At 38.5% G+C, this 13,852-nt stretch overlaps 1 protein-coding gene across 1 annotated transcript in view; it reads left to right on the forward strand.

Annotated features, from left to right (window-relative positions):
• USH2A (usherin) overlaps positions 1 to 13,852 on the forward strand; it is a 795,295-nt gene that overhangs the window by 314,769 nt on the left and 466,674 nt on the right. The window contains exon 22 of the mRNA XM_068538548.1: positions 10,810 to 10,936. Coding sequence (XP_068394649.1) covers positions 10,810 to 10,936 — 127 coding nt within the window. The remainder of the gene's footprint in view (positions 1 to 10,809; positions 10,937 to 13,852) is intronic.

Raw genomic sequence — 13,852 nt, forward strand, 5'->3', positions numbered from 1 at the left:
CTTTACTTCTTCTTTTCCAATTTGGATTCCTTTTATTTCTTTGTCTTCTCTGATTGCTGTGGCTAACACTTCCAAAACTATGTTGAATAATAGTGGTGAGAGTGGGCAACCTTGTCTTGTTCCTGATCTTAGTGAAAATGGTTTCAGTTTTTCACCATTGAGAACAATGTTGGCTGTGGGTTTGTCATATATGGCCTTTATTATGTTGAGGAAAGTTCCCTCTATGCCTACTTTCTGCAGGGCTTTTATCATAAATGGGTGTTGAATTTTGTCGAAAGCTTTCTCTGCATCTATTGAGATGATCATATGGTTTTTCTCCTTCAATTTGTTAATATGGTGTATCACATTGATTGATTTGCGTATGTTGAAGAATCCTTGCATTCCTGGGATAAACCCCACTTGATCATGGTGTATGATCCTTTTAATGTGCTGTTGGATTCTGTTTGCTAGTATTTTGTTGAGGATTTTTGCATCTATGTTCATCAGTGATATTGGCCTGTAGTTTTCTTTCTTTGTGACATCTTTGTCTGGTTTTGGTATCAGAGTGATGGTGGTCTCATAGAATGAGTTTGGGAGTGTTCCTCCCTCTGCAATATTTTGGAAGAGTTTGAGAAGGATAGGTGTCAGCTCCTCTCTGAATGTTTGATAGAATTCGGCTGTGAAGCCATCTGGTCCTGGGCTTTTGTTTGTTGGAAGGCTTTTAATCACAGTTTCAATTTCAGTGCTTGTGATTGGTCTGTTCATATTTTCTATTTCTTCCTGGTTCAGTCTCGGCAGGTTGTGCATTTCTAAGAATCTGTCCATTTCTTCCAGGTTGTCCATTTTATTGGCATAGAGTTGCTTGTAGTAATCTCTCATGATCGTTTGTATTTCTGCAGTGTCAGTGGTTACTTCTCCTTTTTCATTTCTAATTCTATTGATTTGAGTCTTCTCCTTTTTTCTCTTGATGAGTCTGGCTAATGGTTTATCAATTTTGTTTATTTTCTCGAAGAACCAGCTTTTAGTTTCTTTGATTTTTGCTATTGTTTCCTTCATTTCTTTTTCATTTATTTCTGATCTGATCTTTATGATTTCTTTCCTTCTGCTAGCTTTGGGGTTTTTTTGCTCTTCTTTCTCTAATTGCTTTAGGTGCAAGGTTAGGTTGTTTATTCGAGATGTTTCCTGTTTCTTGATGTAGGCTTGTATTGCTATTAACTTCCCTCTTAGAACTGCTTTTGCTGCATCCCATAGGTTTTGGGTCGTCGTGTCTCCATTGTCATTTGTTTCTAGGTATTTTTTGATTTCCCCTTTGATTTCTTCAGTGATCACTTCGTTATTAAGTAGTGTATTGTGTAGCCTCCATGTGTTTGTAGTTTTTACAGATCTTTTCCTGTAATTGATATCTAGTCTCATAGCGTTGTGGTGGGAAAAGATACTTGATACGATTTCAAATTTCTTAAATTTACCAAGGCTTGATTTGTGACCCAAGATATGATCTATCCTGGAGAATGTTCCATGAGCACTTGAGAAAAATGTGTATTCTGTTGTTTTGGGGTGGAATGTCCTATAAATATCAATTAAATCCATCTTGTTTAATGTATCATTTAAAGCTTGTGTTTCCTTATTTTCATTTTGGATGATCTGTCCATTGGTGAAAGTGGGGTGTTAAAGTCCCCTACTATGATTGTGTTACTGTCAATTTCCCCTTTTATGGCTGTTAGTATTTGCCTTATGTATTGAGGTGCTCCTATGTTGGGTGCATAAATATTTACAATTGTTATACCTTCCTCTTGGATCGATCCCTTGATCATTATATAGTGTCCTTCTTTGTCTCTTGTAATAGTCTTTATTTTAAGTCTATTTTGTCTGATATGAGAATTGCTACTCGAGCTTTCTTTTGATTTCCATTTGCATGGAATATCTTTTTCCATCCCCTCACTTTCAGTCTGTATGTGTCTCTAGGTCTGAAGTGGGTCTCTTGTAGACAGCACATATATGGGTCTTGTTTTTGTATCCATTCAGCCAGCCTGTGTCTTTTGGTGGGAGCATTTAATCCATTTACATTTAAGGTAATTATTGATATGTATGTTCCTATTCCCATTTTCTTAAATGTTTTGGGTTTGTTATTGTAGGTGTTTTCCTTCTCTTGTGTTTCTTGCCTAGAGAAGTTCCTTTAGCATTTGTTGTAAAGCCGGTTTGGTGGTGCTGAACTCTCTCAGCTTTTGCTTGTCTGTAAAGGTTTTAATTTCTCCATCACATCTGAATGAGATCCTTGCTGGGTAGAGTAATCTTGGTTGTAGGTTTTTCTCCTTCATCACTTTAAGTATATCCTGCCACTCCCTTCTGGCTTGCAGAGTTTCTGCTGAAAGATCAGATGTTAACCTTATGGGGATTCCCTTGTGTTTTATTTGTTGTTTTTCCCTTGCTGCCTTTAATATGTTTTCCTTATATTTAATTTTTGACAATTTGATTAATATGTGTCTTGGCGTGTTTCTCCTTGGGTTTATCCTGTATGGGACTCTCTGTGCTTCCAGGACTTGATTAACTATTTCCTTTCCCATATTAGGGAAGTTTTCAACTATAATCTCTTCAAATATTTTCTCAGTCCCTTTCTTTTTCTCTTCTTCTTCTGGGACCCCTATAATTCGAATGTTGGTGCGTTTAATGTTGTCCCAGAGGTCTCTGAGACTGTCCTCAGTTCTTTTCATTCTTTTTTCTTTATCCTGCTCTGCAGTAGTTATTTCCACCATTTTATCTTCCAGGTCACTTATCCGTTCTTCTGCCTCAGTTATTCTACTACTGATCCCGTCTAGAGTATTTTTAATTTCATTTATTGTGTTTTTCATCGTTGCTTGGTTCCTCTTTAGTTCTTCTACATCCTTGTTAAATGTTTCTTGCATTTTGTCTATTCTATTTCCAAGATTTTGGATCATCTTTACTATCATTATTCTGAATTCTTTTTCAGGTAGACTGCCTATTTCCTCTTCATTTGTTAGGTCTGGTGTGTTTTGACCCTGCTCCTTCACATGCTGTGTGTTTTTTTGTCTTCTCATTTTGCTTATCTTACTGTGTTTGGGGTCTTCTTTTCACAGGCTGCAGGTTCGTAGTTCCCGTTGTTTTTGGTATCTGTCCCCAGTGGCTAAGGTTGGTTCAGTGGGTTGTGTAGGCTTCCTGGTGGAGGGGACTAGTGCCTGTGTTCTGGTGGATGAGGTTGGATCTTGTCTTTCTGGTGGGCACGTCCACGTCTGGTGGTGTGTTTTGGGGTGTCTGTGGCCTTATTATGATTTTAAGCAGACTCTCTGTTAATGGATGGGGCTGTGTTCCTGTCTTGCTAGTTGTTTGGCATAGGGTGTCCAGCACTGTAGCTTGCTGGTCGTTGAGTGAAGCTGGGTCTTGATGTTGAGATGGAGATCTCTGAGAGAATTTCACCGTTTGCTATTACGTGGAGCTGGGAGGTCTCTTGTGGACCAGTGTCCTGAAGTTGGCTCTCCCACCTCAGAGGCACAGCCCTGATGCCTGGCTGGAGCACCAAGAGCCTTTCATCCACACAGCTCAGAATATAAGGGAGAAAAAAGTAGAAGGAAAGAAAGAAAGAGGATAAAATAAAATAAAATAAAGCTATTATAATAAAAAATAAGAAAAAAATTATTAAGAGTAAATGTGTTCAGAAAACAATTTTTTTTAATTTTTAAAAATAGATTTATTTATTTTTATAATAAAAAATGAGAAAAAATTATTAAGAAAAATTTTTTTAATTTTTTAAAATAAAAAATATGAAAAAACTTATTAAAAATTTTTTTTAATTTCTAAAAATAGAAAATAAGGAAAAAATTATTAAGAAAACATACATTAGGAAAGAAAAAATTTTTTTAAGTAAAAAAAAAAAAAAAAATGGACGGACCTAATCCTAGGATTAATGGTGAAAGCAAAGCTATACACACAAAATCTCACCCAGAAGCATACACATATACAGTCACAAAAAAAGGAAAAGGGGAAAAATTAATATATCCTGCTCCCAAAGTCCACCTCTTGAATTTGGGATGATTCGTTGTCTATTCAGTTATTCAACAGATGCAGGCACATCAAGTTGTTTGTGGAGCTTTAATCCGCTGCTTCTGAGGCTGCTGGGAGAGATTTCCCTTTCTCTTCTTTGTTCGCACAGCTCCCAGGGTTCAGCTTTGGATTTGGACCCGCCTCTGCATGTAGGTCGCCTGAGGGCGTCCGTTCCCCGCCCAGACAGAACGGGGTTAAAGGAGCAGCTGCTTCGGGGGCTCTGGCTCACTCAGGCCGGGGGGGAGGGAGGGGTACGGAGGAGGCGGGGCGAGCCTGCGGCGGCAGAGGCGTCGTGACGTTGCAGCAGCCTGAGGCATGCCGTGCGTTCTCCCGGGGAAGTTGTCCCTGGATCACGGGACCCTGGCAGTGGCGAGCTGCACCAGCTCCCAGGAGGGGCGGTGTGGAGAGTGACCTGTGCTTGCACACCGGCTTCTTGTTGGCGGCAGCAGCAGCCTTAGCGTCTCCTGCCTGTCTCTGGGGTCTGCGCTGATAACCGCAGCTCGCGCCCGCCTCTGTGTTCCACGCTGATAGCCGCGGCTCACGCCCGTCTCTGGAGCTCGTTTAGGCAGCGCTCTGAATCCCCTCTCCTTGCGCGCCGCGAAACAAAGCGGCAAGAAAAAGTCTCTTGCCTCTTCGGCAGCTGCAGACTTTTTCCCGGACTCCCTCCCGGCTAGCACCGAAGCCCGAGCCTCAGCTCCCAGCCCCTGCCCGCCCCGGCGGGTGAGCAGACAAGCCTCTTGGGCTGGTGAGTGCTGCTCGGCGCCGAGCCTCCGTGCAGGAATCTCTCCGCTTTGCCCTCTGCACCCCTGTGGCTGCGCTCTCCTCCGTGGCTCCGAAGCTTCCCCCCTCTGCCACCCACAGTCTCCGCCCGCGAAGGGGCTTCCTAGTGTGTGGAAACCTTTCCTGCTTCACAGCTCCCTCCCACTGGTGCAGGTCCCGTCCCTATTCTTTTGTCTCTGTTACTTCTTTTTTCTTTTGCCCTACCCAAGTACGTGGGGATTTTCTTGCCTTTTGGGAGGTCTGACATCTTCTGCCAGCGTTCAGTAGGTGTTCTGTAGGAGCAGTTCCACGTGTAGATGTATTTCTACTGTATCTGTGGGAAGGAAGGTGATCTCTGCGTCTTACTCTTCCACCATCTTGCCCCTACCTTTTCCAAGCTTTTCAACATGAAAGAAAAATTCTTGTTGATGGCCAGAGATTCAGTTTAAATACCATCCATACACCATATTGGAAGGAAATTTTTCAGCAAGGCTTCTAATCAGAAGGAAAAAATAAAGAATTTGAAATATAGAGGAGGAGTAGTGGTGAATAATAAGCCTAAGGATATTAAGTTCAACCTAAGTATTTAATGACAAAATGACTAGAAATGTGTTTTATTTGCCAAAGAATCTTTGACACAGAAGAGACACACAGCAAAGGGGAAAAAAAGCCCTGATAATTGTTTGGTGCTAAAATTACTAAGAGTTGAAGGAGGGGGAAAAATGAGTGACTTAAAAGTTTCTAAAGGTATCAACTTAGTAGAGGGGGCAGTAAGGGTATAGGTCATATTGGTTTCTTGTTTTCATAAAATAACTGGACAAAAATATTTGATTTTAAATGTTGTGACAAAAGAAATTAATTACTAATAGAACGAAAATGTTCCAAGAACAATTAACAAGATAAAAAAGAAGACTAAATGCTAAATTGTAAATATCAACAAAAAACATAAAAGAAAGGAAACAATTCAGTAAAATAGAAGAATATCAATGAGAAAGAAAAAACCTGGTTCTGCTTCTTCTACCTCAACCTGTTAATATCTAGGTATATTTGAGATCAAGCCAGATGGAGAAAAACTTTAATCATATAGCCATTTATTTATAGAGCTTTAAAAGTACACAAAGTGGGTTCATGTTGATTGTCTCATTTCATTCTTGAAGTAGCCACCTGAGGTAGGTATTGTTTTTTTTTCCCTGCTTTAGATGAAGTGTCTTAACTAGGGTCACACAGTGATCTGGTGATAGAACTGACACTGGATTTAGCTTATTTCATTCAATGAAACATTGTTAAAAATGTGTCATATTCCAGGCACTGTGCTAGGCAGTTATGAGTTGGAAACATGGAAATGAGAAATGAACAAAATGCCACTCCTGCTGTGCTCTCTCTAGACACTCCCCCTTCCAAGATAGGAGTACAGAGTCCTGCTGAACTTGAACAGGGCAGTGTGCCAGGGTGGCTTCACTCTGCCTCACACTTATAATACAATCGGTCACACCCTCATAAACGTCCATCCTGGTGTCTGTGAGTGTGATTCCAGATGACCATTCACACCCCAGAGCTACATCTGTAATCATACAATGGCCAAGGGTTTGTTCACAGGTTTTGAGTATTTAATAAATGTGCCCTGCCTGCTCCCCCGCCCCCGCCCACAATATACTCTAAACATATGGGGCAAAGTCTTTGCAGAATTAATCCAAAAATGATTCCACCAGAACTGAAACATGACTGCCATCTCTTTGACAGTGTTATTTCTCTTTCTAAAAGATGTGATAGCTTCAGATTCTGCAGAATAGGAAGGGGAAGAAGTTAAATAATGCTTAACTCCGCTCAGCCACATTATTGCCATTACGATCCTGAGACTGGCTGCCAGAAAGCTCTCTCCATCTCATCTTTTTCATCCCCTTTTCAATGATAGACAGGCTGGTGTAGACCAGAGCAGAGTTCAAGGAAGCATTCACAAGGGCATTGCCAACCATTTCCTCCCCCTCTTCCCTCAGACAATGACCTAGAATGCTCCTCACTGCCATTGGCTTTCCCCGCTGCCTGTCTCTGCCCTATATACCCAAATCGTAACCTGTATACAAAGTTGGTACCTGCCAGGCAAGTATTAATGAAATTGTTATAGCCAAAGTTGGAGGACCAGGGGAATGCAGAGGGTTTAATGATGCCTTACAAGTGCATTTTTACCTGGAATAATAATATCCCTCTACAAAGCAAAAGTTACCTGCATTTTCAGGAAAGTGATAATTAATTTATACAAAAGAAAGTACGGCATTGGTTGAGCCGGACTGCCTTAAGATACATTTGAGAAAATGTGATCAGATGTATCACACTGAGTGCTTGTGATGCTCTCTATATATGAGTCCATGAGCTCAAGCTAGCCAGGACTGGTCCTTCCTCACCACGAAGGAATTTATCCAGGTTAACTGGACATATTGCTAACTTTTTAATGAAAGCCCCGCATATTATCAGACAAAGAACTGTTGAAACTGAGGAATGGAGAATATTTGGAATATTCTTCCATTTTTTTCTCTTTTGGGGTAGGAATATGACTACAGCTTTTTTTTCTTTTTTTTTTTAAATTGAAGTAGAGTTGATTTACAATGTTGTGTTAGTTTCTGCTGTACAGCAAAGTGACTCAGTTATACGTATATATATTCTTTTTCATATTCTTTTCCATTATGGTTTACCACAGGATATTGACTATAGTTCCCTGTGCTATACAGTAGGACCTTGTTGTTTATCCATCCTATATATAATAGTTTGCATCTGCTAATCCCAAACTCCCAATCCTTCCCTCCCCAATCCCTCACCCCTTTGGCAACCACAAGTCTGTACTCTGTGTCATGAATACAACTTCTTGAAGAAAGTTAGAGCTACCCCAAGTTTAAAGAAGCTTAGGAGTTTGTTTTATACGTCCCCCATTGACATTTCAAAGTATTTATATTTTAAATAACTTAGGTACCACTTTAAGCCAGTTTTCTTTCCTTTTGTCTTTAAAGGATACAAGATTATCTAATGAACACCTTATTGTACTCATCAGACAAGTAGTTATTTGCTCTTTGTGTCTTTCTTATCTGAGTGTACAATCCAGTGAGGGCAGGTCTGTCTATTAGTCCCCAGATACATCCTTGAGGCTCAGTACAGTCCTTGGAACATAGTAGATATACTCATAAATAAATAAAGGACTGTTGACTGTTTTGTTGACTGAGTGGCTTGATAGCTGTTGGTAAAATAGTACTCATAATTGCAGAGATTACCCATTTTCTAGGATAAAATTTCCAGTTCTTTAATGATAATTTAACAATTTTAGTTATTTGTTTTCATTTGTCAGTTAGTTACTTTGACTTATACTGATAGTTATTTTCAAATTACTGTTCCTGAATCCATTCAAAATAATTAAATTTTGAGTTGTGGAAAGAGCATTTTGTAGGAATTTAAAGTTACTCTCTAACACGTAGTTTCAAAATAACTGAAGTCATTGTGTACTTTGTTCTTTTTAAAATATCTTAATAATCTTAAGTAACGAATTCTTTACATAACAATATAATTCTACATAGAGGCATAAAAACTTATTTGGCATTCCTTCCAACTATCGGATTCATTCTATGAAAAAATATTTGGGGGAAAGGGAGAAGATTCTTCATAATACTTAAAACAGGACATATGTTTGCCTATTATAAACTGAACACTTAGAATTATTGTTAAGAATCAGTAAAGTTACTCCATTTTTTAATTGCTGTATTTTTTGTTCTCTCTAACAATTAGCTAGAGTCTTCCTATTTTCATTAGATTAATTTCAATTTGGAAACACTTGATCAGATGATATTTTATTGACCAGTAATGACTCGTGGTTCTCATTTAAATGTTTTATGTTCAGTGACATTAACAGGAAATTCACATAACATTCTGACTTCACTTAGGGAAACGGTGAAAGTGAAAGCCTTCAAAAAAATTCCGAATAGCATCTATTTAACATGTCTGATATTTTCCAGATGGAAAAAACAAACTGCATCATATGACATCAGAATTGATCACAGAATTATTCTCTTAACATTAGTGAGGTAAAATAATCTTAAAATGATCATCAAAGAATAATACACTAAGTTCCTCTAAGTATGAAGAAAATTGGGCATACTGAGGCTGTGTGTTATGTACTTGAATGTGTCACCAGTCAGTGTGATTTCTGATGTAGAGAACTATTAATGCTTCAGACTGTCGCCAAACATGATATGAAGAACCACTTACTCAGACACCTGATCTTTAGAATGCAGCATCGTTTGTAACAATTTTAACGCTAACTAAGTACACTTTGATGAGACAGCATTTAATAAAATGCTCATTAATTTCATCATTAGCAAGGGTATGCTAAGAAGTAAGCCAGTTTCTTATGTCACGCCCAATTAGCATCCCATGCTAGTAATCCCATTAGTATTGTTGAATTCACTAATGGAAAAACTAATGGGCATGCTACCAGGGCACATTAATTGGGCACGACACCAGTTCTGCTTTTAATTATTAAACTACGATAATGAAATGTGTGTTTGTAAAATATTAAAATGTTGAAATAGGGTTGAGGAAAATAAAAGAATATGTAGAGGAAAGAGTTAGAAGGAAAGTCAGCCTACAAAGATTCGAGGACTTACCAAAATGGTCATCTTTCTAGTTGATCAAGTTGCCTGTAAAAGTTGGGATATTGTCCATGTGAGAAGCAATCCACTCCTACTCATGGGAAATTAAAAGCTCTTTTTTGGTAATATGAAATTCTGTATGTCATACATGTTGTCATGCTCTGTATGAGGCCTGACAGGAGCCAATTAAATGCATAGAACGGACATGGTATACTGCTGAAGCTATTTTAGGGAAATATAAACAGAAATGTTTTACTGAAGATGGTGTGATTAACGTTGCAATTTTTGTGACATAAATCTTCACCGTATTACATCAGATAATTATCAGTTTTATCTTTTTTGGAAAACAGTATGCCAAGATTATTAGAATTTGATGAAACATTCCAAGTAATTTAAAAATATATTCTGTAATATTTTACCAAATCTTATTTTTAGCTTTTAAAAAATTTTTATTGATTGAAGTTAAGTATTGCTAAAGAGATCTACTTTATTAAGAAAGAAAGAAAAAAATTGTTTTCATTTAGAAGGTTTAGAGTAATTTTCTGGTTGCTTTTTCTTTAACCATAGTAGTAGTAAATGATGATGGTGACAAAGTTGAAATATCGTTTACTTAATCTTAAGTGTTCACTAACATTAAAAGAGTACCATTGTGCTAACCAGAATATACATAGCTCTAAAGTGTTAAGATGAAATGTTTCTCTTCTACTTTTCTTTGTTTTCTTATCCTCACCTCCTTTTAGCTAATATCTGTTCTTAATATCTGCCATTTCCTAGTCTTATCCCCTTAGGAACTCATTTTTAACTATACTATTACCATAGGCAAAAGTAGAAATGCTGGAATTTAGACTACAAAGCATTGAGTATTAAGTTTAACCGCTATACTTATGTTCAAGGCATTAGCAACTGATTAATTTTTATGGTGAATCTTTTTCCTTCTTGCTATACGTAGTGTAGTGAAGGTAAAAGAAGATAACTTGCCAGACATTTCCTTATCTTTAGAACAATATTATTTGATTAGTATTTTATTAGTTTTAAATTCTTCTCTTTTTTATATTTCTGCCCCCAAATTTAAAATATTAGAATAGAAAATTCATTACCTTTCTGATGAGTATAGTTACTCAAAATCCAAGGGTACTTGTAAGAGATTTTTATTCCAAAGAGAAGTTCTCTTCAGATTTGAGCACTGAGGTGACACAGAAGTACATCAGAGAAAAGCCAGAAGGATGTATCAACTTTAATTTTGAGTTCTGTTTGAAACATGTGCATGCTTGCATCTGGATCATGTTGAAATTTTCCAATTGTTTTTTAACAAATATACAAATATATGTGTATGTGTATGTAACATGTATACTCAACTTATTGATTTTTTTCCCTCATTCATTCCCTTAAGGGGTCTGCAGTAGAAGTTACCACAACTAATGATGATGGTAAACAATATAATGATGGCAAATGGCATGAGATAATCGCAATTAGGCATCAGGATTTCGGCCAAATCACACTTGATGGGCAATATACAGGTAAGATCTTTGACATATATAAAGGGCTCTACTGATGTGCTGATGTTACCGTACTCTTCTGTTGTTTATATTTGTTCATCTCTTCTTTCACCTTTATCTCCACTCAACTTCATCTAAATTGCTGTTGAGTTTGCCTTTGGGTGCTCCTAAAATGATGAAGTCTTGGCAACTATCTTCTCCTCTCTGCAGGGTTTCAGTAAAGCAAAAATAAGAGTAAAGCCATCAATAGCAATTTTGTATCTTTTTCAGGTCTTTACAATTTGCAAGGGCTTTTACTTTCCTTTTACTTATGTTTTACTTATGTTCTCTCCTTATGTTCCTCTATTATGACCTCGGTTATTATATGCATTTTAGAGATGAGGAAACTAAGGCTCCAAAAGGTAAACAACTTCTTCCAATTAAGACAGTTGGTAGGCAGCGTTCTGGGACATGTATTTTTTCTTTGCAATTCTAAGTTTATTTTTCTTTCTATCCTTCCCTGTCTACCATCCCCATGTAATTGTAAATGTTACAGTACCTATACGATGATGCAGGCTTTTATTAATTCATTCAGAAAATATGAAATTTTAATGAGCACCTACTACTGCTCTAGGAACTCTGGAAACAAGGAGGAAAATTTACACTTTAGGTGGGAGAGGAGCAGGAAACAGAATAAATAAATATTGAACAAATATCAGGTAGTGGTACATTCTGGGAATGTATAAAACAGGATAAGAGGAAAAGGTGTGTGTGTGTGTGTGTGTGTGTGTGTGTGTATTGGGGAAGGGATGTTTTGATTTTATAAAAGACTGTTAGAGAAGGCCTCTCCGATAAGGTGACATATGAGCATAGACCTAAAGGGGATAAAAGGGCAAACCAGGCAAATGTCTAGGAGAATGTTTCAAGTCAAGTGAACAGTAGGTCCCAGGGCCCTGAGGTGGGAGCATGCGATACGTGCCATGTCAAGGACCAACAAGGAAGCCAATGTGGGAAAGAGGTTGAAGGGGCTAGTGTTACAGTGTGAAATCAGAGAGGCCACTGGGGCTGTATTACATAGGGCTTTGTGAGCTTTTACTTGAAAAGAGGGAAGCCATTGGAGAATTTTGAGAGAGGGGTAACATGACGTGACTTCTTTCTTTAAAAGGAACACTCTGGCTGCTCTTTTGGGGACAAGTTTTAAGGGGAACAAGGATGGAAATGTTGACCTAAAACAAATAGATTGCTGTATGTTTTTCCAGCCAAGATGGGTTTATTTGGGATCAGTAGAAGGCTGCAATTCGGGGCCTGCAACCATGGTGAGCCACTTGTAAGTCCCTGCACAGCAACGGAAGGAGAATGCTTTTATGGAGGGCAAAAGGAAGTTGGGAGGGCTGTAGTAAACAAACAGTCCATGGCTTTTCATTGGCTGAGTGCTTGCCAGGAAAGAGGAGGAGTCTTTCTTCTTCCTGTTGGGCTCTGCTGTCACCACAGGGCATGAGAGCTCCTTCTGGTCTCCCAAATCTATTTAATTGAGGTTTCTGTTTATTAATTTTTTATATGTCCTCCTTTTGATCATGATCTTTCTCTCGGAGCATCACTGATCAAGAGTCAGCTTTTCTAGTTTCAATGGCTTTTTGTCCCTCAGTGCCAGGAAGGACCTTTCCTGTGTGTGGGGTCTCATATCAGAAGGGAATGCACAGATTGGAAACCTACTGAGGTCATATTCGAGTAACAAGGGAAGGTAGAAGGGAGAACTCTCAGACACTTTCTGTCTAAATTCCATATGTTATCAAGATCATAGACATTGGAGATCATCTGAAGCATTATGTCATTGTCAAGGGTTTGGAAATAAACTTCCTAAAGACCTGTTCCAAATATCTTCAGAAAGCTGCCTCATCAGGTGTTGTCTACTTCAGTTCTGGGAAATATTTACTTTCAGGTCACCAGACTTTTTGAGGTCCCTTCAGAATTTGGTGCTTTCTTTAGGCGTGTCACGTGAGTCCGAGAATCTATTCCTTGGTCTTTGGCGGCAGAAGGGTTGGTTAGCAATGCCTGATAGGGGCCTCTCCAATAAGGTTGAAGAAAGTTCCTCTGGAGGTGTCTTTTCCAGTAGATAAAATCTTCAGGTTGCAAGGTGTGATGCTTAAGGTCTTTGTCTCCTGAGAATGCGCTGTAAAAAGATTGCTCTACCAAAACATGGTTATTTTTAATAGGAGCAATTTGGCCCTTGTGTTATTGGAGTAGCTCTCCTCTTTTCAGTTGTAGGTCAAAAAAAGCAGTAACCAAGTGTGTTGGGTGTCCTGTGACTGTTTCAATGGGTGAGAATTTTTGAGTTACAAAAAGTGTGGATCTGAGATTTAGAGGGACCAATAGCAATGCTTTGGGCCAAGGTATTCGTATGACCTCTATGAATTTTGCCAGTTGAGTCTTAATAATGCCATTACTGTGATCGACTAAATCAGAGGGCTGGTGCCACAGACTTGTTGAAGTACCTGGCCAGTAAAACAGGTTCCTCAATCACTATGAAGTCTATCTGTATCAAAGTGTAGCCCTTGTTCTGATACCAGATGCCCTAAATATCAAACCTGGGTTTGGGCAAATTACAAGTTTTTCCTTGGCAATCTTATGTCCCTTTAAGGCTAAAAGCTTTAGAAAGTGGATGCTGTCTTCCTGTGAGTAGACTTTAGAAGATCAAAGAAGCAAATCATTCACATATGCAACAAAGTAGACCCGTAGGGAACTTTATATCACCCAGGTCAACCTTCAGGATTTACAAGAAATAAGAAGGACTCTCAGTAAAACCCTGAGCATTACTGTCCAGGTGAATTGTTTTTCTTCCCAAGTAGAGGTAAAAAGGTGTTGGCTAGCTTCATCAAGTGGAATACTAAAGAATGCACTGCATAAATCAATTACAGTAAAGAATTTGCTTCCAGTGGGAATGGATGTTAGAACGTCTGA

The sequence above is a fragment of the Eschrichtius robustus genome, chromosome 3 (genome assembly GCF_028021215.1).
Source record: "Eschrichtius robustus isolate mEscRob2 chromosome 3, mEscRob2.pri, whole genome shotgun sequence".
Lineage (NCBI taxonomy): Eukaryota > Metazoa > Chordata > Mammalia > Artiodactyla > Eschrichtiidae > Eschrichtius > Eschrichtius robustus.